Source organism: Crocodylus siamensis, chromosome 2 (assembly GCF_052110815.1).
Source record: "Crocodylus siamensis isolate JL-2025a chromosome 2, ASM5211081v1, whole genome shotgun sequence".
NCBI classification, from domain to species: domain Eukaryota; kingdom Metazoa; phylum Chordata; order Crocodylia; family Crocodylidae; genus Crocodylus; species Crocodylus siamensis.
In genome coordinates, this window is record NC_143396.1 from 253,529,630 (window position 1) to 253,554,833 (window position 25,204).

Consider the following 25,204-nt stretch of genomic DNA (forward strand, 5'->3'; position numbering starts at 1 on the left):
AAGGCAGGGGGTCGGACTAGATGATCTACCTAGGTCCCTTCTGACTCTAGCTACTATGATACTATGATACCACTTCGCTTGGAAGTTGGTTCCAGATCCTAGCCGCCTGACAGTGAAGTAGCGCCTCCTGATGTCTAATCTGAATTTATCCTCTGCCAGCTTGTGACCGTTATTTCTAGTCACTCCTGGTGCTGCTCGGGGGAACAGGGACTCCCTCAGTGCCTGCTGGTCCCCTCTGACTAGTTTGTAACAGGCCACAAGATCCCCCCTCAGCCTTCTCTTGTGAAGGCTGAACAGGTTCAGGTCCCGTAGCCTCTCCTCATAGGGCCTGCCCTGCTGCCCCCGATCATGCGAGTGGCCCTCCTCTGGACCCTCTCCATGTTGTCCACATCCCTCTTGAAGTGTGGCACCCAGCAGTGCTCTAGCTGCGGCCTGACCAGTGCCCCATAGAGGGGGAGGATTGCCTCCTTGGACCTGCTTGAGATGCATCTGCGGATACATGACAAGGTGCGGTTGGCCTTCCTGACTTGATCCCCACACTGCAGGCCCATGTTCATCTTGGCATCAATGATGACTCCAAGATCCTTTTCTGCCTCTGCACTGATGAGAAGGGAGCTCCCCAGCCTGTAGGTATGGTGCTGGTTCTTCCTCCCCAGGTGTATCACCTTGCACTTGTCAGTGTTGAATCCTATCCTAGTCTCATCTGCCCACCCCATGTAACCTGTCTAGGTCCAATTGCAGCCTGTTCCTCCTGTCTAGCATGCCCACATCCGCCCTGCATCTTAGTGTCATCAGCAAACTTGAACAGGGGGCTTTTTACCCCCTTGTCCAAATCACTGATGAAGATGTTGAACAGTGTGGGCCCGAGGACCAAGCCCTGCGGAACCCCACTGCTCACATCCCTCCAAGCTGAAAATGACCCATCCACCACCACTCTCTGGGTGCGGCCCTCCAGTCAGTTAGCGACCCATTTGACTGTAGGTATCGACACCACAGTCCCCTAGTTTTTTAATGAGAACGGGGTCAGAGACAGTGTCGAAGGCCTTCCTAAAGTCCAGAAAGACTATGTCCACTGCTACACCTGCATCTAAGGATTTGGTGACCTGGCCATAGAAGGCCACCAGGTTGGTCTGACAGGACCTGCCTCTAATAAACCTGTGTTGGTTGCCCCTAAGCATAACCTTCCCTGCAGGCCCACTGGCTTCTTTCCACAAGATGCTGACACATCTGTGTTTCTGCCTTCCCGTAGTTAATCTGTGCCTCATTTGCAATGTCCCAGGCTAGAAAGGAATGCTTGAGGCTTTCTTGCCTAGGGAGTGGAGAAGCTAACCTGTGGTAGGTAGCTTTTGTACCTTTTAACTTGAGTCATTAATAAATGTCTCTAGTGATAGAGACTGAGGGCAACCCCATCATAGGATAAGGCTTAACAGCAGGGCTGTAGCCTGTCCCTTAGAAATTGGATGTGGATAAGATATTTTGGATCTGACTGACTGATTTTACTGAAGGCTGTTCTCCAGAAATTTGTCAAGTCCTAGATTTAAAAAAATTTAAATGGGATACCTAACTCACTTGGCCCCATGGGCTGGATCTGGAGTGTGGGGCAGGGCCTACAGGGCTGGAATTCAGCTGTGGTGTTAATTGCTGTGACAGAGCCACAGCAGTCTCTGCTCCTCCTGCTGTCAAATCTCTGGTTATGCAGGTATTCCCAGAGGCCAGGTTATCTGGCTCTATAGTTCAGATGTGGCCTGCTGGACTCCTCACAGATCTGAAAATTTGGTGGTAGGACAAGGGTTAGTAGTGTTAATTGCTAATTAACAGTTAACACTGCTTCTATTTACCACACTGCAAAATTCCCAAATCCGAGGAGGGGGCTGCAGGGGCTGGATGACATGACTTCCTGGGTTAGATCTGGCCCGTAGACCCTATCTTGGTCACCCCTGTTCTAAATGTTGTGGGGGGTGGTACGTGTTTATTGTGGGATGTGTATGTGGGGGGCCCCCTACAAATTCACTCCCCCCATAGCAGCAGCAGCACCAGGTGGAGCCCCCCAGTGGTGTGTGGTCCTGGTGAGCCCCAAGACTGGATGTGACCAGGCTGCTGGCTCTGTCACATGGGGCTCCCATTCCTGAGCCATACGCTGCTGGGGGGAGCCCTGCATGATGAAGCCAGCAGTGCATATCATGGGGCTTGGCTGGGGTGGCAGGGAGAGGGATGGAGCTGGCCCAGCACCATAGTATGGAGTTCCCTGCTGTTCCCAATGAGCTGCGCATGGCAGTGAGTAGGTTGCGCCTATGACTCCATCGTGCAGGGCTGACCCCAGAAGGATGTGACTTAGGTGGAGAACCCAGGAACTGCATGTGAGCCCCATGTAATGAAGCCAGGCAAATCCTGTGCCCCTGCTGGCTTGGGCTTCATGTTCCTACTGTCCTGCCCTGGGTCCTTGCTGGTCCTGGGGCACTGCCATGGGCCCTGCACTCTTGCCCAACTACCATTTCACTCTCACTCCTACCCATCTGCTGCTGCCTCTACCACTTCTCCCACCTGTCTGCTGCTGCTGCTGCCCATCCCCTGCCGCTTCCCTACTTTCTCTCCTCCCGTCCCCTCTCCCCTGCTACTGCCATTTTCCCCCACCCTACCTGTGGGGCTGGGGTTAGGGCCATCCTACAAGTGAGGGTGGAAGCACAGTGTGCTTTTCCCCTGTAGGAGTGAGCAGGGCTCAGCCCTGTGCAAGCGCAGGGGGGCAGCCAAGGACCAGGCCAGATACAGTTTGCTGGATGAAATTGCCTGGCGGGCTGGATATGGCCCACACATTGGATTTTGCCCACCCCTGATCTAGGTGATGATTAGGGAGGAAGAGTAGCTGTTTTATGCCAGAGGTCATTCCACACTTATTCCTCCTGGAGCAGGGATTCACCTGTGCTCTTTCCATTTACTCAAGCCATCTGTGGTCCAGATGCAGTTACTAACTCCCTGTCTCTTGCCTTCACAGAGCGCTATCACTTGTCTTACAAAATTGTGCGAACAGATAGCCGCCTGGTGCGCAGCATTCTGACTGCCCATGGATTCCATGAGGTGTGTGCAGCAGATCTTGGGAAGGTAGCGAGCCGCTGAGTTTAGGCACCTGCTGGAGAGATTGAAGTTCTGAGCTTCTAACCACTGTAGGGTTACAGCTAAGAAAATAAGTCATGATTCTGGGTCTGCAAATCCTTTAACCTTCTGGCAGTCAAACAGAGAATACTTTGTTTCAGGTGTCTTACAAGAATGCCCATTATCCCTTTGCACAGCCAGCCTTTTCAGAGTTGTTAACTAGCAATAGGGAAATCGATTTTCTTATTGTACCTCCCTTAACACAAATAGCTGGCAGGGGCATTGGCTTGGTTCCTTATGCTCAGACCCTCTAGCTACCTATTTTGTTTCACAAGAGCACCCTGTCTGCAGTCTATAACACTTCAGCCAAATATCTGTGAATGTTTTAATTCTCTGAGCTCTGTTTTTTAAACAAACGTGAACACATTTCCAAGGCTTCTTGGTCTCCAGAATGCAGTACAGATGGATTTAGACTGCCTAAGTAAACTACTTTACCTGCTAGCTAAATTTTAGGATGAAGTGTGGCAGTTGTTTCATAGTTCCCATTGACCCTGTCCAACAGTGTTGAACTTGAATGATAATGGCATAAGAAATAGGTAGAAGAGAGTTCTGTAAGGTGGTGATTGCTTTGGTGCTTTGACTTGGAAGGTATAGTGCTTAATCCCTTACAGCAGTGGTTCTCAAACTTTTTTTTTTTGCGGACCACTTGAAAATTGCTGAGAGTCTTGGCAGACCACTTAAATTGTTTTTGTTGTTCTACAAATCAAAGCACACAACTTGTATTTTAATATCAGTAGTCTTACCTTACAAGTACAGATATTCTTGATTGTTTTGCAACCTTTCTGCGGACCACATGAATGGAGCTCGCAGACTGCAGTTCGAGAACCTCTGCCTTACAGTGATGGGCGTGTCTCACCAGTTTCTTGGCTGTCCCATCCTCAGGTGCACCCTAGTAGCAGTGATTATAATCTCATGTGGACAGGATCCCACTTGAAGCCCTATCTGCTGCGCACCCTCACAGATATTCAGAAAGTCAATCACTTCCCCAGGTAAGAGCAACAGGTGATGCTTTTCTGAAATCTTCATTAGTGTCTGAAGGGGTCTGGGAAAATGTTGTGTCTGGAAAGAATCTGGGGTGGGCAGCACTTGAAAGTCCCAGAGCATCCCTGAATTATTCATGGTCTCTGTTACAGATATTTTTATAGGGCAGTAGGGGCAATTTTTGTGCCACAAATTAGCCTGTACCCTCCCCGAGTGCTGATCTGATTCCCTTCCTCTGTCAGATATGTTGCTTTGCTTTCTGCTCACTACTCTGTGCTCCCTGCCTGGTCTCCTGCTCTGCCTTCTGCTTCTGCCCTATCTACTGCTGTGCTGCCTATCTTCTCCCTGATATGCTGCATGCCACACACCAAGGCTGCCTGTGGCACTTGTGCTACAGGTTGCTCACCGCTGTTTTAGAGGAAGGGAGGGCAGAATGTGGGTTTACTGCTGTTTTCTTAACCTAAACTGGATTTTTAAATTTTATTTATTGAGGTGTAAATGAAGAGGTGGTGGGTTCTTTATAACCTCTGCTAGGTTACCTGTGTTGATCACATAGCTCACTGTGCTCTGGTCTTCTGGGAGACATATGGTAAGATTAGCAGGGAGTACTGCAAATGAGGACTGTGGTGTTATCAGCAAAGCATTAGGGAAATCTTGTAATGAAATAGCAGGTGGTTGTGTAGGTCAGGATTGAGGTTGCTGTGGCAGAACTGTGACACTGGTAGAAGTTATTGAGGAGTCTTCCTTGGAGAAAGAGTTGGTTGCTTATCTTATTATGACTTCAGATCATATGAACTAACCCGGAAGGACAGATTATACAAGAATGTCAGTCGTATGCAGCAGACCCACGGGTTCAAGACATTCCACATCTTGCCTCAGACCTTCATCCTGCCAGCAGAGTATCAGGAATTCTGCAGTAAGTGACTGGCGAGCAGTGCCCTAGCCCCTGAGAAACAGTTAGGGATGAAGAGAATACCCCTTGGTGTGCCAAGCCAGGGGAAAAACACAGCCTTTCTTATAAGAAATAAAATTATAGAGAAGGGAGAAATTGGCAGGCTCTCTTTAAATTTTGTTTTTTTTCTTGACTAGATTCCTACTCGAAGGACAGGGGTCCCTGGATAGTGAAACCTGTGGCCTCTTCCAGGGGACGTGGTGTTTATCTCATCAACAGTGTAAGTGCTCAGCAGAAAATCAAACCCACTCCCTTGCTTGCATTTGACACTGTCAACCTTGCCCACTGTCACTGGGGCAAGGTGTACAGTAAAGTCTCACTGCAGGTGGCACTACAGTGGATTTCACCATTAAGTATATGCTAAGTATTGGCATTCTTCAGCAGCTGTCAACTTCTACTCCCATTATACATTGCTCACCTGATTTCTTTGCATGTCACAGTTGTCTTGCATACATACTGTTTCAAGTCAGGTGCAAAAGTAACCAACAGATGGTCCCTGAGTCAGCCTAGGCAGTTGTGCAGCTGCATCCTGGGCTACCCTAATGGCTGCAAGCTAGCCTGAGGAACAATTCCAGAGAGTTTTATGAGTGGGAATCCTAGATGGCATTTTTGATGTGGAGATCTATACAAGACAATCTTTATTGCCTTGCCTCTGTTTGCCCTGAGTTTGTTCTTTTTTCTGGCAACTTGGCCTTTGACAGGCCCAATCAGTCGCATAAACTTTAAGCAAACTGAAATTGTCCATGGCAGGAGAGCCACTTGTTCTGTGTGTTGGACACAGGACTTTGCTGATATATAGTACAAATGCTGCTATATCTCTCTTGGGGTATAGTGGAGCTAATGGTGAGTTCAGTGTTCTGTTTGTGGCAGTTTCCTTGCCCCTCGTAAGCTCTGCAGGTACTCAGGTTCTCATAGGAAACAAATGAGTCTGGTTTGGAGTCAGAAGCAGAGAAGGAATTCCAAACTTTAGGGACCAATGGGACAGAAGTTCTTGGCATGCTACAAAATTGGCTGGTGAGTCATGTTATTTTCACTTATACCCCTTCAGCAGTCCCTGTACTAAAGGGGCCAGGCTGACCCATCTGTTCTGTATCTGGATCCTTTCCCATGCAATAAAGGGGATGGCTAGCCAAGTTCATGAAGTAACTGTTTCCAGAGCTGCACTCTGCTTTCTCTTTGCTTGAAAGAGAGGGAAGTTCAGGCATGTGTTGGGCAGGTGGCCATGACCTAGGTCCCAGAAGGGTCCTTTTTCCTATCTCCCTCTTTATGCATCTATTCCAGCAGTATGTCAGCTCCTTTGGCCTTAAATTCCACTTCCCTGAAATGTGATCCCCATTCAGGGGAGTGTCTTTTTATCTCATCATGGAAAGTGTTTAAAAATCCTCACAAACTGTTTCTCTGATTCTGAATAAAATAGGCTGCTATATTTACATACTACACCGAGAAAGCCAGAAATCTTTCAGTGATGGTAGTTAGTTCAGGCTGGTCCTGCTAACACAGCTGGTAACATGGATGCATACTCAAAGTAGATGATGGGCCGGAAGGTGATTTCTTTAGAAACAGGAGAGGGGAAACCATTTTACCAAACAGAAATTGTTTGAACTGGTTAGGTGCAGAAAAAGGGATTTGCAAACAGTAAAGAGTGAAAGTTGTCTGAAGAGGTCCTTCATGTGAACTGTGTTCTCGCTCCATAGTTGGTGACCTATACCCAGGGGTGACTGGTGCCTCTTGAGTCTGGGAGGGGACACTATTTGTGGGCAAGCCTGGGGGTGGGCTAAAAACCCCATATCCACTCCTATACTTCTGTGCTTTGGCTTAGTGCCCCCCTACCCTCCAACAAACCGCTGTCCCATGTGACAAAAAAACTGCCCCACTTTCAGGGGCCAATTTCAAGGGAGCACGTGCCCCCTCTGCCCGTCACCTGTGCCTATATCTGTGCCATCAGAGAGCTTATCTTCATTGTCCGGGCACTGTGGTCTCGATGTACGTTTTTCTTGGCTGCAGCTTCTTCCTTTTGAGTGCTTTTGGTGGTACAGCAACCTACATTGCTGCTGGAAGCTGAGATGGGGGTGGGGGTTCAGTTCTGCAGGTCTGTTACCAATCAGGTGATTAGAGCAGAGCTTTACAATCTGGGCATTGCAACTTCAACTGAAACTGTGGCCTCTAGGAGTGAGATTGAGCCCCACATAAACCAAATTCCTCAGCCTTCAACTATGTATGCAGTTAATGGGATGGAGGCTTGTTTTGCAACTGCTCCTCCGTAGTTATTTCAACATCAGCTTTTCACTTGCAGTAAGTGAAAGCTAACCAATAGTAGCATAGCCCTGTTTCACTTACAGGAAAGTTACTGTAGGGTAGCTCTCACTGTTGGGTAAAAGCAAGCACAAATATAATTAATATGGAGCAGCCAAGTTGCAGTAAACTTGTCGTCATGGTTTCATAGTTGGTAGGGTCGGAAGGGACCTGGGCAGATCATCAAGTCCCTGGCCTGCCATGGGCAGGAAAGAATGCTGGGGTCAAACAACCCCGGCTAGGTGATTATTTAGCTTCCTTTTGAAGACCCCCAGGGTAGGAGTGAGCACCACTTCCCTTGGAAGTTGGTTCCAGATCATAGTTGCCCTGACTGTGAAGTAGTGCCTCCTGATATCTAGCCTGAATCTACTCTCAATCAACTTGTGGCCGTTGTTACTCCCAGTAGTGCTCAGGGGAACAGGGACTCTCCCATTGCCTGCTGGTCCCCCTTGGCCAGTTTATAGATGACCACCAGATCCCCTCTCAGCCTTCTCTTGTGGAGGCTGAATAGATTCAAGTCCCGTAGCCTCTCCTTGTAGGGCCTGCCCTGCTGCCCCCGATCATGTGAGTGACCCTCCTCTGAACCCTCTTGATGCTGTCCGCATCCCTCCTGAAGTACAGCGCCCAGAACTGGACTCAGTACTCCAACTGCGGCCTAGAGTGGGAGGATCACCTTCTTGGACCTGCTCATGTTGCATCTGTGGATGCATGACAAGGTGTGGTTAGCCTTCCTGACCGCATCCCTACATTGGTGCCCCATGTTCATCTTGGAATCAGTAGTGTCTCCAAGATCCTTTTCTGCCTCTGTGCTAATGAGAAGGGAGTTTCCCAGCCTGTAGGTATGCTGCTGGTTCTTCTCCCCAGGTGCAGTACTTTGTACTTGTCAGTATTGAAACCCATCCTATTCTCATCTGCCCACCCCTGTAACCTGTCCAGATCTAGTTGTAGCCTGTCCTTCTCTTCTAGCGTGCCCACTTCTCCCCACGTCTTAGTGTCATCTGCGAATTTGAACAAGGTACTTTTCACCCCCTCGTCCAAGTCACTGATGAAGATGTTGAACAGTGTGGGCCCGAGGACTGAGCCCTGGGGAACCCCACTGCCCACATCCCTCCAGGTTGAAAATGACCCGTCCACCACCACTTTCTGGGTGTGGCCCTCCAGCCAATTTGCAACCCATCTGACTGTAGACACCACAGTTGCCTAATTTTTTAATGACAGTGGGGTGAGAGACTGTGTTGAAGGCCTTCCTAAAGTCCCGAAAGACTACGTCCACCGAGACGCCTGCGTCCAAGGATTTTGTGACCTGGTCATAGAAGGCAACCAAGTTGGTCTGACAGGACCTGCCTCTAATGAACCCATGTTGGTTGCCCCTAAGCATAATCTCCCCTGCTGGTCCCTTGCAGATGTGCTCCTGGATAATTTTCTCAAAGAGCTTTCCCAGGACTGAGGTAAGACTAACAGTCCTATAGTTTACTGGGTCCTCCTTCCTCCCTTTTTTGAAAGTGTGGACTACATTGGCCCTGTTCCAGCCCTCTAGCACGTTGCCAGAGCACCATGAGTGCTCATAAAGCTGTGCCAGGGGTCCCACAATCACCTCTGCCAATTTTGTCAGCACTCTGGGGTGGACATGAGGACCTGCTGATTCAAACGCATCAAGTTCCCCTACTAGGTCCTCACTGAAACTGGGCCTTGTTGCACCTCCCCTAGGTCTGTCCAGGATCCCAGTGTGGGGGGAGGGGTGACCTAGTCCCTGCTCAGAAAAATAGAGGCAAAGAATTTGTTAAAGAGGTTAGCTTTGTTGTCTGGTGCGACCACCGGATTTCCAGGCGTGTCCTGCAAAGGCCCCATGTTACCCAGTACCTTCTTTTTACCCCCTATGTATTTAAAAAAGGACTTCTTGTTATCTTTGATCTGGGTCACTAGTCCCAGTTCCGTCTCCACCTTAGCCTTCCTAATAGCCCCCCTACAATCTCGAGCAATGCAGATATAATCCTCCTTGGTGATGGCCCCTCCCTTCCATTGGGTGTAAGCCTTCTTTTTAGCTTTGAGACGTTCCTGGATGCTTTTGGTGAGCCATGGGGACTTTTGAGCACTCTTCCCCCTTTGATCCGCATTGGGATCGTCACCCTTTGGGTTTGAAAGATCATCTCCTTAAGGAACGACCACTCTTCTTGGACTCCCAACTCTCCTCCCTTCCAGGACCTCAGTGCCTCCCTGACTAGTCTCCTTACCTCATTGAAATCCGCCCTCCTGAAGTCCAGGGCTGTTGCCTTGCTGCAGTCCTTTGACACCCTGCGCTGGATGGTTAATTCCAGTAGGCGATGATCGCTATCGCCCAGGTGGTCGAGAACCCGCAGTCCCCTCACCAAGTCATCGCCTGTGGCCAGGACCAGATCCAACAAGGCATTTCCCATGGTGGGACTGTGCACCTCCTGGGTTCGATGGAGGTCCCGTTACTTGCCTAGGAACCTATGTGAGCGGCCAGATATGGCTGACTGCTCTTCCCACCAGATGTCTGGATAGTTTAGGTCACCCATGATGACCACGTCCCTTGACTTAACTGCCTCTGTGAGCTGACCTGAGAATTCCCAGTCCAGCTCTTCCCCCTGGTTGGGTGGTCTGTAGTAGACACCTATTGTTAAATCCCTTTCCCCCTGACCCCCTTGTATTCTGACCCAGAGCACTTCAGTCTGCCCCTCCTCTGACCCAGTGCTGTTTGCTGAGGACATGTATTGCTCTTTGACGTAGAGTGCCACACCCCCACCTTTCCTCTCCATTCTATCCCTATCCCGCCTGTACAGCCTCTATAGCCCTTGATGTTTACCACCCAGTCGTGTGTTGGATCCCACCAAGTTTCACTGAGCCCCACTGTATCTGGGCTTGCATTAGCCAACAGGAGGGCAAGTTCCTCCTGCTTGTTCCCCATACTATGAACATTAGTTTAGAGGCATTTAAGGCCTCCTGAGGGTGTATATACTGCCCCCCTAATCCCAGGACTATCTGGCCCCCTGTCTCTTACCTGGGTACTTCTTGTGGTCATCGCCTGTCTTGGTTGGGCTGTTCTTGTGGGTGTCTCTTGATTTGTCCGTTGATTGCAGGAACGCAAATGGCAATAATGGGGTGTATATGTGGTTCCACACAATTATTCCCATTAAGTCTGAGTTAATTCACCTAAGCACTATGCAGCTGGCCAGTTTCTTCCAAGCCTAGCTGCCAGGGCACAAAATACCTTTGGAAGTGAAAGGCTGGAAGAAAGTGGTTATTTTGGTACCAATGCTTCTTGGTAAAGTCAACCTTGTAGACAAGGTTTCCTTACTGTTGGATTCTCTTATCTTGTTCTGTAGCCGAACCAGATTTCTCTGGAAGAAAACATCCTGGTCTCCCGTTACATCAATAACCCTTTGCTCATAGATGGTGAGTGTTCTTAGGAATTGACAGCTTTCCTTTCTGTGGTTCTTACCTACTTATGGCTTATGTGAATAATCTTTTTTGGGGTACCCCCCTCCTTTTAAATGTTCCAGCACCCACAAAATAGGGGTTGGGGAATCCCTTAACCTGGCAGCTTCCTGTTGGGGAAGCATCAGTTTCTGCTGATTTGGGATATTTGGAAGACTATTTTAAACCACAGTTTTTCTTAGTCTGCTGTTTCCCCTCAGCTAAATGTATTGTGTGGAGACTTTTGGGAAGTAATTATAGTGACTTATTCTGTCAATTATCTTTCAGATTTCAAATTTGATGTTCGTCTGTATGTTTTGGTGACATCCTATGATCCACTTGTCATCTACCTCTATGAGGAAGGACTGGCCAGGTAGGAGGCACACGTTCTCCTTCAGGATGCCCAAACCTAAAAACTTAAGGCTCAAAAGACGTCTTTAGTTTGCCTATGCCCTGTTTCCCTGAGAGGCCCAAAGAAAGGGGAGGGAGGGAGGTGCTAGATTAGGAGCTCTGCAGTTTCAGCCATGGATATTTAGTGATGTCGACTGGTCATGCTGAAGTTCCATTTGAGTAACAATGAAAAAGGAAGTGATTGGATTTATAGTTTCATACCTTCTAGGGTCGGAAGGGACCTGAGCAGATCATCTAGTCCGACCCCCCTGCCATGGCAGGAAAGAATACTGGGGTCAAACGACCCCAGCAAGATGTTCATCTAACCTCCTCTTAAACACCCCCAGGGTAGGAGCCTGCACCACTTCTCTTGGAAGTTGGTTCCAGACCCTAGCCGCCCTGACTGTGAAGTAGCGCCTCCTGATATCTAACCTAAACCTACCCTCTGCCAGCTTGTGACCGTTATTCCTGGTCACTCCTGGCAGTGTTCGGGGGAACAGTGACTCCCCCAATGTCTGCTGATCCCCCCTGACTAGTTTATAACAGGCCACAAGATCCCCCCTCAGCCTTCTCTTTTGGAGGCTGAACAAGTTCGGGTCCCGTAGCCTCTCCTCATAGGGCCTGCCCTGTTGTCCCCTGATCATACGAGTGGCCCTCCTCTGGACCCTCTCCATGCTGTCGACATCCCTCTTGAAATGTGGTGCTCAGAACTGGACGCAGTACTCCAACTGTGGCCTGACCAGTGCCGCATAGAGGGGGAGGATCACCTCTTTGGACCTGCTCGAGATGCATCTGTGGATGCATGACAAAGTACAGTTGGCCTTCCTAACTGCCTCCCCACACTGCCAGCCCATGTTCATCTTGGAGTCAGTGATGACCCCAAGATCCTTTTCCACCTCTGTGCTGACAAGAGGGGAGTTCCCTAGCCTGTAGGTATGGTGCTGATTTGCCAATTTAGGTGGTTTGGTTGTGGAAAAGAGGAAGACCTTGGTAATAAAGTACTTTTGTGAGTGAGTGTCTGTACAAATTCCATTCTTCATCTGTCTGGTAGGATGTTGCAGGCAGCTGAGCCTCTGGCCCTGCAGCCTGCTACAAGCTGCCACAGTGTCTTTTCCTAAAAATGGATTTTTTTTCCCTGTGGGTGCTGTCCTCTGTGGCTGTGCCTATTCCCTTGGTGCCCTTGTCCCTCCTGCCCAAAGGCATAAAAGGTGGAGCTGGATTCAGTCACTTCTGTTTTTTCTTACTACTATAGCTATGAGAGAGAACTCCTACAGTGTCTGCTTCTCTTGTGTACAATTCACTTTAGACTTTAGTATTAAGTATAAAGAGAAGCTTGAGAGAATCCAGAGGAGAGTCACGTGCATGATTAGAGGTCAAGAGAAGAGGCCTTATGAGGTGAGGCTGAGAGGCATGAGACTCTTCTGCCTGGAGAAGCAAAGGCTCAGGGGTGACTTGGTGGCAGCCTATAAGTATGTAAGGGGCGTGCATCAGGAACGGGGAGAATGTCTATTCATCAGGGCACCCCAAGGGGAGACAAGGTCTAATGGTCAAAAACAGCTGGAAGACTATTTTAGACTGGACATAAGGAAAAACTTCTTTACTGTCCAAGTCTCCAGAGTCTGGTATAAATTCTCCCCAGAAGTAGTGCAAACACCTACTGTGGATACCTTTAAGAAATGCTTGGATGCTTGTCTAGCTGGGGTGATCTGACCCCAGCTGACTTCCTGCTCCTTGAGCAGAGGCTGGACCCGATGATCTTACGAGGTCCCTCCCTTCCCTAATGTCCCTCCCTGCCCTAGAAATTAGTGCAGGTATACAGGGTGTTTATATATAAAGTAAATTCTTATTTTGGTTTTAAGGGAGAAATAAAACTTAGTTGACCTAGGGTCTCCCTAAGCAGGAGTATTAGGACCGTGACAAAGGCCAAATCACCAGAATTAAACTTCTCCATCATGGGACTTTGCTGTACTGATTATTTGTGGACACTAGTGGTATCAGATATATTGGGGAAAGGGCACATTCTGGCAAGTTCCATATGTCATTCCTTCTTTAAGCGTACCCAGAGACTGAGGGTGGTGAGGTTGAAGCTTTTTATGTCGTAGACGTCAGTGCAGGCTGCTTTTGACTCTGGGAGAAATTCAGTGACCCTTCGTCCTTGTCATTCGGTACCCTGGTGAACTGTGTCACTGGTCCAAACTCTTTGGCTGCTTCTCAGAATGCATCCTGTTTGGTACTATGTCAGTGTTAACATCTGGTGAAAGTAGGAGTTAGCATTGTTCCAGAGATTATGCCAGACACAGATGACTTTTATTAGCACCTAAGATGCTTTAGAGTTGTCATGATTCATTTTGGGATCTGTTAGCGAAGGGACACAAGTAAAAGGCAACTCTCTAGTACCTTGGTACCAAAATCAAAAGCAGCTCAGGTGGTATTGTCTAAGACCAAGCCTTGTGTTACTTTCAGTACTGCATATTATCATTGACTGGCTAACAAGGTACTTTGTGTCATTGTCTCTACACTTACTGTTGATGGTGACAGTCCCCATTATATTGGTGCAGACTAACTCTTCTTTACACTTGGGCATAGGTATAGACCTTTTTCACATTGAAGCAACATAATGAGTTTGACCAGACTGCCATTGGCTCTGTTACTTGTTGCCGTGTGAGAGAGGGGAGATGTGGGCAAACAGTAGAGCCCACAAGTGAGAAAGTGGGGCAGGTACTTGCCATGGAGCAGCTGAGGGTTGGTGGTTCTGTCTGCCCACTCTGGCTCTGCTAGAAGTGAAAGCTAAACTGGGGTAGGCTAGTCCTAAATGAAACTGGGTTCACTTGCTGTAGCTTAGCTTTCACTTATTGCAAAGCTAGAGTGTGCATACAAGCAGCTACCGTGCCTCAGCTGCCCCATGGCAAGTACCTGCTTTGCCATGCACCTGTTTTAACTTGCTGCAGTTCAGTTGTCCTTACAATAAAGCAGATTTGGCCAGATACAGGCCCCCGAGTAATTTGCACCAGCCCATGAAGCTGAGGTGATGGCAGTAACTTGGCAGCAGGATACTTCAACAGCATGTTGGGGAAGAAGCAGCACTCAGGTCAGAAGCTGCAGCTTACCTTTAAACTGAGCTCTGTTAATTTGGCCTGCTGCTCCTAAAAGGCTATTGACTCCTGCTGTAAAGAGTCATTGCATCAGGTGGTTTTGTAGAGCCTTTATGTCTGGTCAGGAACGCATTCTTTGCAAGCACCCCCATCCTAAGACAGTGCTTGCTTCCTTCTTATCTCCAAACGTTATTTGGGGATTCTTCCCCTACCCATTCTGTTTCCCTGTTGCGTGGCTCCAGTGGCTGCAACTTGCAGGTGGTCAGTGCTGAATGACCTTCTCCTGAGCAAAACCTCTGTTCAAGGGGTGTACCAATAGAGATTTTGGGGGCCGATTACTGATAGCCCATTTTTTAAGGATGCATATCGGCTGATACCAGTCCAATTTTTGATACAGCTGCGTGCAGCTGGTAAGTCTGTTGTGGTGGATGGGGAGGGAAGGGGCGTGGGGGGGTGCAGATCAATGCCTCCTTTGGTGAGGGAAGGAGTGGGGCAGGCACTGCTTGGGCAGGGTGTGGGTGTGAGCTGTGCCTCATCCAGGAGGCATGGGTAAGGGGCATCTCCTGCCACTGTGCACACCCCAGGAGGGCATAGGGGAGGTGTGCCCTCCTAGATCTGCACTGGGGAGGGCGGGGGGGGGGCTGCAGCTGTGGACTGGGGCCAGGGCTGTGCTGTGCTCTTCCTGGTGGCAGGCTTGTCCAGGATGGGCTTGGGGCAGGCGGCAGCAGCAGCACTGGGAGGGGAGGCTAAGGTGAAATAGGGGAGGGGGAGGGGGGCTACAGCCCCCCCCCAACCTCCCTCAGTGTCGCCATTGCCCACCCAGAGCCCAGCCTGGACCAGCCTCCTGCCAAGAGAACACAGTACAGCATCAGCTCCAGCCTGCAGCTGGAGCCTCCCCCTGCACAGATCCATGGGGCACACAGTGGTGGGAGATGCAACTGCCCCCCCACCTCCTGGATGAGCTGTGTCTTCATCCCATCCTGGCTGGGTAGCCCCTGCCCTACTCCCTCCCTCGCTGCAGGGGGTGTTGATCTGGTCCTTCCCCCTTCCCATCCACGACAACAGACTAACCAGCTGCATGCAGCTCTCCAAGCTGCTGGGCTGTGCCCTTCATTGCCTGCATGCTGTGCTGTGGCTGTGCACTCGCATGGACATTTATTGGCCACATCAGGCCGGTTTCCGATTCAATTTTCTTTATATCGGTGCTGATCCAATATCGGATGTATATTGGTGCACATCTACTGTTCAATATCCTTCTCTTTCTCTTTCACCTCCCTCCCTGATAAAGCTGCAAGTCCACTTCAGTTATCAACAATGCATGAATTTCAGGACTTGAAATTTCCCTTGAAGGTTGCACGAAAGAAGCAGCACAAATTCTTGCATATATTGTGTGCTGCATCTCCAAGGATGTTTGGTATACCAGTCAGTGATTGATTTGCTGTGTTAGAGAACCCATCTGGAAGACATCAGCTTGCCTCTAAGGCTATAAGAGAGAAGATGCTGGGTCCCTTTCAAGGGATCTGAATTTTTTTTTATCAGTTTTCAATGCCTGGTTGTGAAGTACAGGAGAAGACAAAGCAGTAGGGTGCTTAGAAGTCCACCCCTGTGAGAGACCCCATAAACAGCTTTGATCCATTTGTCCGTAAGATTACATTTATCCATAAACCTACAAATGAAGGTGAGCAAATTACCAAGTACTAATGTTAAAGACAATGACTTTTTTTTGAGTCGAGACAAACTTTCCACTTTGATAGATACATTTCCAAAGGAGTACCAGTAGCAAGTGAAATACCTGATGGCAGACGGCCCACTTAACAACCAGATCATCTTAATAGGCGGTGTTGGACATTTCTGATGGGGTGATGCAGGCAATGGAAACTAGTAGTCATGACAAGGTCACTTATAGTTTCAGTCCTTGGGGGTTTTAGACCTAGGCCACCATGCAAACCTCCTCTTTGAAGACGGTGGTATCGAGTTCCCATTCTATATCTGAAACGTACCTGTGCGGCTACTCCTTGAGACAGTCAAACCTGCTGCCTGCCTTACTTACTGGCATGGAATTTCTTTAAGAGCACCTGGATAATCAAGTAACTATATTCCATAGCAAAGACTTCAGACAGTACTGAACCTGATCAAATAAACTTCCAGTCTACCCAACAAAAGCGGCAAGGACATCTTGGTTGCTTCAGTGATACTTTGCTTTGTGCTCATTTGTCTTATCTCATGGTAGATATCCACAATGATCCATACAAAGGCTGGTTGAATTTGGTACCTCCCTGCTTACACCACGAGAGGGACATGAAATGTATGGGCTCACAAGGAGATTTTACTTCCCTAACCTGAAACGAAACCCTTTAAGTGCCCAGCAGTGTTCCCCTTCTTCAGATCTGTCGGCAAGGTTCTTTTTAAGGCTCTTCTGCTTGAAGTGGGGTGAACCTTTTCTTGGTTGATTAGAATTTCAATGACTATAATCTCTTTAAAAAACAAGCCTGAAGATTAAACATTTTGGATCTGAGAGCAATTGGCCTGGTATGACAAGGCTTTCTTTTTTCCCTTTCTTGAGAATCAGCAAGTCAGGTGTTAAGGCAGCACCATAAAAAAACCAAAACCACTACATGAGCAGGAAAGGGGCAACAAAATTGTTCTTTGTTCTTTCAAGAAGCTGTATGACTATAGGAGTGGTGCATTATGTGCCAGATCACACTAGTAACTTTACACCTTCTAGTCCTAAGAATATCTAGTAGGTCTCAAACTGTGATCCACAAGGCTGAATGGACAGCAGCAGTTCTTTTCACTTTTCAGTTAAAAGTGTGATTAAGCATATGTAGTGGTCTGAAAAAACAGTGGAGAAGGTACCCCTTCCCTCCCAATACATCTGTTTGCAAAACAAACAAACCCCACAAAACCAGGAAACCTTCCCCCCACAATCCACAGTGAGCTTTGAAAATTCTGCTATAAGGGTGGGTGGACACAAGTTCAGGTTCCCAGTTGTCTATGTTTCTCATCCTCATAAGCAATAATATAGATTTCTACTAGTCCTCACAGTATTACTGGTCCTCACAAAACTGAGGCAGAATACAATATATCATCATGATAGACCTAGCACAGGCCAGACAGTCCTAGTATTCAGATCTGCTGAATCTGTTAGGCAAAGTTGTCTGTGGCTCTGCTATCCTATCCAATGTAGTCTCCCAAAACAGTTGTTGGCTTCTGCACCTGGAACTGGATTCATTTCACTGAGAGCAGATGTTCCACTGAGATTCAGATTACCCTACTCCAGAGCAGGAAATGTTCACTGTTACTGAATGACTTGGTACTTGACTACTTGAAACCTAAAACGTTTTTTGCAGGGGTATCTCAAAACTAGCATTCATCCCTGATAGTACCAGTCTGTCCAAAGCTGAACTTTCTATCTGCTTGAAACACCTTCCTGTTCATCCTGTGCAAGGGCTCCCCATATTTTCCAACCTTATGGAGGCCAAAAATCTGAGATGCCTGGTGCAGGTTTTATCTTCAGTTTTGAGAGTGCTTTGTTGTTTGGAGCATTAAAATGGTAATGGTAAGTTGATAGGTTCTCTTTTTGAGCCTTTACCAACCTGTTCCCCTTACCAACATCCTGCAGCCCTTATTTGAGGTAGGAGGCTCAGAATGATCCAGCCTCTTAAGTTTCTTTTATATATGGATGTCACCTATGTGGGTTTATCCTTGGATTACTCCAAAATCACCTTAGGTAGGAAATTAGAGTTCATTATAAGCCTCTCCTTGTTGCTTTTTAAGCCTGCAAATGAGTTTCACACACTAATTGTAGTGTAGGCATTGCCTATTTCTATTTGGCTTGAACTAAGAACACCCTACATTAGCAAGTATTTGTTGGAAGTCAGATAGCAGCCTGTATTAACTCACAGTCCAAGACCCACTTGGATAACTATCACAGATGGCTACAAATTAGCTAGGAAGGCTTCCCTGACCTTACTTAAAAGCTCATTTTGCTTTGATTACCATATCCATAAAAGGAATAGATAGGGCAGCAATGTGTTGCTCAATTAACACACACATCTACATCTCAGCTGCTTTTCCATAGTGTAGGCCACCAGATCAGAGGCTAATTTCATTAGAGTTTCTTGTATTGACTGACCAAATAGGACTCTTTTTGCATGTACCTCCAAGCAGTTAGGCAACTATGTCCATCACCAAGAGCAGAATCAGTAGACAGTTTCTCAAGGAATGAATGGTTTGTTATGCTATTGCCCCTCTCTGGGACACAGATGTAGTGTCCATACAGATTCTGTGACTGATTGTCCTTCCCTGTTAATGTGGTGGGATTCTGTATTCTTGAATTCATGTATTCAAGAAGAGATTGCTTTGGTTAGGCCCACTCAACCTTTTAGGCTCTTGGTTGCCTAGGATCCACTACTACAAGCCAAAATGTTTTTTAATCTTGAGCATGTGGGACAAATTTGGTCCAGGAACGGTAGCTCTGAGCAATACAACCAAGAGCTTATGTTTCTGTAGAATAATTATTTAACTGTTCTTTCTCAGCAGTCACATTCCCACCTTGGATCTTGTTGGATAAATTGCTGTATATGGAAGTTACTCTGGGCACTGTGAAAAGTTTCCATGCTTCTGTGCAAAGTCAGCTATGTTGTGTGTGCTATATGTCTATCAGCTACAGAATTCATGACATTAAATTGGTGCAGAAGGCACAGCAAAGGGTGTGTGGCCCCTGGGCAGGGACAGCTGTGACTCTGGATTGCAGACCTGTACCTACCTCAGAGCTGGGACCTTGCAGTGGGGCTTATATAAGCATTTTAAAATGACAGGAATTGATCCATTTTACCATGCTTCTCAATGAGTCTCCCCTATTCACACACATCTCCAGGTATAGAGTGTTGGTGCAGCAGGTGCTGTCAATCCCCACCAGCAAATAAATCAATCAGCTGGAGCAAGAAGCAGCCTCAGCCTCATCATAGGAGTTACGGAAGAACATTGAGATGTGCTGTTCCCTCCTGTGCATGGCCTCCAGGTGTCACTAGTAGCCTATGTTGTTTTCAATACCCTTTGCTATTTTTCCCTTACCCTGGATTTGTGAGCTGAGACACTAGGAGAAAAGTTAAGATTTTGCAGCCACCAGGTTCTGGCTTCCTGTTCGGCGCTCTGGCTTCCCAGTTAGCATTGTGCCGTATAAACACCTATAGCAGCAGCAGAGCTTAGTAACTGGAGCAGGGAGTGGTAGTGCACCTGGGTTGTAGAGGAATGATATGGAATGAAAACTTGGTGGAATAGCATGGACATAGTTTAAAAGTAGTAAGTAGAGGAGCTATATTTTGCTATATATGAGAGAGCCAGGTTTACAGACCTTCTTTACTGAATGGAGAGAGAATACCTCTACATTCCCAGGTTGTCCTGGGGAAAGCTCAGTTAGTTTCCAAAGTGTAATCTGGCAGTAACCCCCTCGCAGTAATCCCTGCCTGGCTTTTTTATGTTGATTCTCTGTATTTGCTTCATTCCCAACTTTCTTTGCACCCCTCTGAAAGGTACCCCTTAAATGCCAGGTTTCATGTAGCTGCGATGGCCAGTGCCAGGCCTGTTCAGGATGTCTGGTGTTTTTAGGCAATTGATTATAGTGGCTGGTAGTAGCCAGTGCTTTTTTTGGGGGTGGGGAGTAACTGGAGATTGTATAGAAGCTGGAGACTTGAGTGCCTCACTAGGCATTGCTGCATCTGATTTCTCATGGTACAACCTGACTTGGCATTAAGTGATGTAAGATCCCAGAATGGAGTAAATGGAAGAAATATAAGCTGCAAGCCTGCACTGTGCATTTCTTTCTGTATAAAATGTCAGGAGGGAGAGCAAAAGGAAAGGCTTCCCCTGCATCTATGCAAAAGTCTGAAGCTTTTATCTGCTGAATGGACAATACGTATTGGATTTAACATGCGTTAAACTGGTGAATATAATATATTAAGGCCAGGAGGGGCAATTTTGATAATCTAGACTGACCATATGGTTTTACCAATGAGCTTTTATCTACATCAACCACAACTTATGTTCTAACTCGGTGAGGTTTTTCTAGAAAAAAAAAAAAAAGTCTTAGATATTTAAATCACTGGGGAGTCTAGACTTTAATCAGTTCAGCATGCGTTAGTTTCTATTGTCTAGTGTACTGTGACCCTAAAGTGTGTCCTCTCTATATATTATTTCCCATCCCTTTAAATCCTAATCTAGATAAAATTTAAGAGTTAAACCATGGAGTATTTGCAGATTGGCATCCAAAACTGACTTTGAAGGCTACCTGCTATCTACTGGGAGTTAGCATCCAGGCACAGGCAAGTGGAAGTCTCTGCTCTCTTTTGGTCTTTCCAAAAGTTGGCTGGATCCTGCTTCATCCAGTATGCCTGAACTAGGAGCACAACTGAGAGAGGGGCCAAGCCAGTATTTAAATGCATTTTGTTGCCCATTGTCTATCCCCTGACTCCAACGCAGTGGGGGTAGTTTCTTTATGTTACTCCTAGTTTTTCATTTTGTCTCTTCAGCATCTTGTGGAATGGAAAAACACAGGCTGTTTCAGTGACTTTTTTTGTGAGGGGGTCACTTCATCCTTGGTGGCTTTGGGAAGTGTGTACTATTGCTGTTGCAGACCATCAGGGAGTGCTGCTGCACAGTGGTGAAGATTTTGGTATTCAATAAAAATAGATTTACTCTGTGTGGTTTTTTTTAAAGCTGGATCTTTTATCTAAATTACCAGTTTTTAGGCAGCTCTGTTTCTAGGCCTGAACTCTGGAGAGGTCTTGGCCCAGCAGGAACTTTTTAGTCTGACTTTCACTAAAACCATGAAGAGGTTGGTTGTTTGGTTGTTTGTTTTTTAACTGTAAAAAACAAAATAAAAATTGAGCTGAAAACCAAATGTGCTTGTGATGGGCCCAAGGAGCAGCAGCTGAGGGGGGAGTGAATGTATTCCAGAGCAACATGAGAGCTCCAGTAATGCCGGAGCCAGCAGCTGAGCCTCATAATGTCTGACAGTGGGCTGCCTTCCTGCTGTCTGAGCTCGCTGAACTCCAGAGTCTGCAGCGCCCCCTCTTTCAGTAGCCTTGCTTGCTAATTAGCACTGGCTCCACTGGGATATTTACCTTTTCTCTGCTGGATTCCTGTGGTTTCCAAAGAATTCAGGTGTTCAGTGAGAGCCAAGGAATTCACATTACCTCACAAGCTGTGCTACCGCCAGAGCCTGCTACAGCAGCCCAATCCCCCCTCGCAGTAACCCCTGCCTGACCAGGCCCTTACTGTTTGGGAAGTGTAATTTGCTTTTATAATGGATGCCTGGGGATCAATCTCATGACCCTTTTACAAGGCACCTCTATCGAGCACAACAGTTATGGTCCAGCAGTTTACACTGAACTTCTCACTGGGGCTCTTAACTAGTGCTCAGTGCATCATATTAAAGTCAGGATAAACTAGTTTTCACTGGTTCTTCACTTCTCTTATGTTCAACTGATGTTTGGGGCTTAATTATGGGAAGGATAGTCTTGTGGTTAAGTCACAGGATTCTCAGATGGGTGCTTGGGTTCTGCTGTTTATTCCACTGTCTGCTTTGTTGTTTTGGGTAGGTCCCTTCCCTTTTTTCTGTCTAAGGCTTTTCTCAGCCTGTCAAATGAGATGAGGTTTAGAATTATGGTGTTGGAAAGGCATTGAGCTCATATAATCCAGCGCCCAGATCATTACTGTGCAAGAGGTGCTTGGATGCCATTAGGAAGCCATAGTATGTTCTTGTATCATGGCCAGGTACTCTCTAGCTACATTCATATGATTCTTATAGGAGTTGGAGAAGCATGTGCTAGGAATAGGATTTGGTCCCCTGGGTTGGGAAATCAGGTGAAGGCCACATACTCTTGAGCTTCTGATGGGATTCCACTGCTGTCACTGGGAGTCTGGTCAAAGAATGAGAGCAGAAAATAGCCCTGTAACACTAGTTATGTGTGTTGCTTTCCAACATTACAGGGTGGAGAGAGTAAGGCAAGGGTGTCACACTCATTTTGTCCCATGAGTTGCATGAGTGTTGTTAGGTCAGTCTGAATCAGACTAATGGACTATCTCACCACCTTCCCCTCCACTAGCTATCTGATCCAGTGCCTATGAATAGCATGTGCAGCATGGGTCCCCGTTGGACCGGGCACTGTGTGGCACATATCCCAGAGCCATGTGTGGAGCAGTCCAGCTGGGGTCGCTATCATGTGCAGTGTGGCTCTCACTGGCTGGACTGCACCATATGCAGTGCCCATTTCAGCAGCTTTGGGTTCTGTGCTGCATGCAGCCATGGGTACCAGACTAGCTGGAGAGGCTGCCAGATCAGGTATACTAGGAGAAGGGAAAGATGGACAGTGGACAGGGAAAGGAGGGGATCCATGGGCTGAAGTAAGGAGTCCTTATGTCTGTCCTTGGCTTCATTTCTCCATTTGTGTCCTTCCATCCTCTTGAGAGTTGGAGATCCCTGAAAGAAAGGGGTGGTTATCAGACTTCAGCTCTCCTCTTTGGATTCTGTTTTTGCTTTTTTTCCCCCCTCCTGTTGTTCCATCTGCTTTGTTGCATCATTCTTTCTATCCCCTATATAACTTTTTAGTTTGTCTAAGACAGATGAAGGAACTGCAGAGGAAAACTGGCTGGGATGGCATGGTCCAGCTCAGTTTTCCTTTCCAGCAGAGTTTGTTTGTTGAGTCAGGAGAACTAGACTACTAGATTGTACTAGTTTTTTCTTTTTATTTTAGGTGCTTATGACATCCACAATATAACAAAGGGGCAAAATGCAGTTAGTGAAAAAACATATGTTTTGAAAATTATGGGCTGATTTGTCCTTGCATCTCTTTAAAGGGAAACCTGTTCCTGTATCAGCAGATCCCTTATAAAGTTCTCCTACTGCCTCTGCCTCCTTTGTGGCAGTTTTTTCTTATTGCTTTTTAGTACTCAAGCCTTTTTAATATGTTTACTTGGCTTTGGTCCTAGGAGGCATAAAGGGTGTCACCAACACCAAGATGCTAAAGGTGTTAGCAGTTCAGTTTCCACTGAGCCTCCTCATGTACTTGTTCTACTGATCATTGATGTAACAGGTTGCTGGTGGAGAGAAGATAGATGTTGCAGTTGTGAGCATTGTGTTTTCTAGGGCGAACCCAGCAGTTTGTGGTGTTTTTCTTTCCTTTTCTTCTGTACTGGAAGAAAGCGAAGTTCCTAGTAGTACATTAGGGTTCACAGCCTTTGTGCTCTAAGTATGGAAATACTCCATCTTTCTCTGCACCAGTTCTAGTCCATAGAGTAGTTTTCTCAGGGCATCCTGCCACTCCTTGATTTTTACAGCAGCTCCCAGGAACAGGATGAAGCATTTGTCTTAAACAATGAGTTGTGAAAGGTACAAATAGATTCTTATTTGCTCTTAGTTTCCTAAACAAAAGAAAGGGCACTAAACAGTCCAGTAGGGCTATTTTTCTTCTCCTTACCATTTGACAGCTATTCTAAGAACTGGAAGAGAAGGAGAGTGCTTACTGAACCCCGGAGAATGGGCTCAGACAAGGCCATCTCTTTCATAGGAAGACCCTGGGCAGCTGCCTATTATGTTTATCTGTCACACCTGCGTGGGAGAAGAGGCATTTGCTGTGCTGTTTTACTTCTTCTCATTCACAGCCCTTTTTCCTGTCTCCTACTCCTTTTCCAGACCCTGAGGTGGTATCCCAAGCAAGCATGCTGTAACTTTTTGTGCAGCATCATGTGGTTTCTTATGAGGCAGTTTATATTTGCAAATAAGTTGCTTATGACTACCTTCACCTTAAGGTCAATAAACTCTTCCCAAAGCAATGGTAGAATAGGGCATACAGCAGTATAAAACATGGTGGGCTGGAGAGGTAGTTAGTCTTGTTAGTCTGAAATCAAACAGAAGGTAGGCCAGGGTGGCTTCTTAGCCCTTAACTGGTTCAGAGTAGCATGAGCTTTCATGGGCAACAAACTAATCTGTCAGATGCTAGTAGAGGAAAGTTCATGCCTCCCTGAACCAGTTAATCTCTAAAGTGCCACCCTGCCCTGCCTTCTGCATGGTGGGTTAGAGGGATGGATAGATTTCTGGAGGTGTTTGAGTAGACAATAGGGCGATGCTAGTGGAAGCCTGGGATTATTGTGTGGATTCTGGGGTAATGAGGTAGAGCATGGATGCTGTGATGTCCAGTAGTTGGGGAGAGGTGGGGGGTAAAAGAGGGTGGGAGTGATTAGTGCTGGAAAGGGAGTGCCGTATGCTGCTCTGCATGGATGGGTACTGTTCAGCAAGGGAATTGAGATTTGTTTGGAGACTAACAAGTTAGTCTGGAGGACTGGCATGAGCAACTGTTGCCTCCTTAGTCGGGGGGGGGCACTTGTCCCCACAGCAGCCAGTCAGTGACTGGGGAGAGGGACCCTCCACGGGGGATTGTGCTGGCAGTTCCGGGTCAGTGTGATTAGCTGCGGGGGAACATCCCGCGCTGGTCAGCACAATCGGCTGCAGGGGGGCCTCAGGCATCACTTCTCCTGGCACCCCCACTCTCTGGTTGTTGCTCTTGCCTGCCCTGTCGCCTAAGTGGGGAGTGCTGGCTGTCCGGGTGCACCAGCGCTCTTGGAGGTGTTCACGTGTACCCCCTACGTCTTGCCACTAAGGACAGGTATCATTTAGCCGGCCTGAGAGGCGGTGTGGTGATAAGACATCTCTGGTGATGGAGAGTTTGGAGCATGGTTGGGAGTCAGGAAGTTTGGATGTTTCTGGGAGGAGGCTCTCTGGGATCTGATTTGGGGATTCAGGAACTGAACTTTCCTTCATTTTCTGTTCCTGCCAGCTGGGAAACCTACTGCCATCCTACTGGTTCATGCAAATTGCTTTTTTGCCTCCTTGGATTTGCAAGAGAAAACCACCAGG

The 25,204-nt window shown here is 47.4% G+C and overlaps 1 protein-coding gene across 6 annotated transcripts in view; it reads left to right on the forward strand.

Moving 5' to 3' along the window:
* The window catches only part of TTLL5 (tubulin tyrosine ligase like 5), a 178,569-nt gene that overhangs the window by 5,711 nt on the left and 147,654 nt on the right, over window positions 1–25,204 (forward strand). For 3 of the 6 annotated variants that reach the window (XR_016440344.1, XM_090033722.1, XM_090033723.1), the window contains exons 3-8: window positions 2,990–3,072; window positions 4,030–4,136; window positions 4,914–5,044; window positions 5,218–5,300; window positions 10,717–10,786; window positions 11,096–11,180. Coding sequence is in view for 5 of the 6 variants with exons in the window: in XM_090033722.1 (XP_089889848.1) it covers window positions 2,990–3,072; window positions 4,030–4,136; window positions 4,914–5,044; window positions 5,218–5,300; window positions 10,717–10,786; window positions 11,096–11,180 (559 nt within the window). In the remaining variant the exon portion in view is untranslated. The remainder of the gene's footprint in view (window positions 1–2,989; window positions 3,073–4,029; window positions 4,137–4,913; window positions 5,045–5,217; window positions 5,301–10,716; window positions 10,787–11,095; window positions 11,181–25,204) is intronic. The other 3 variants (XM_090033724.1, XM_090033726.1, XM_090033725.1) reach the window with 3 other exon arrangements.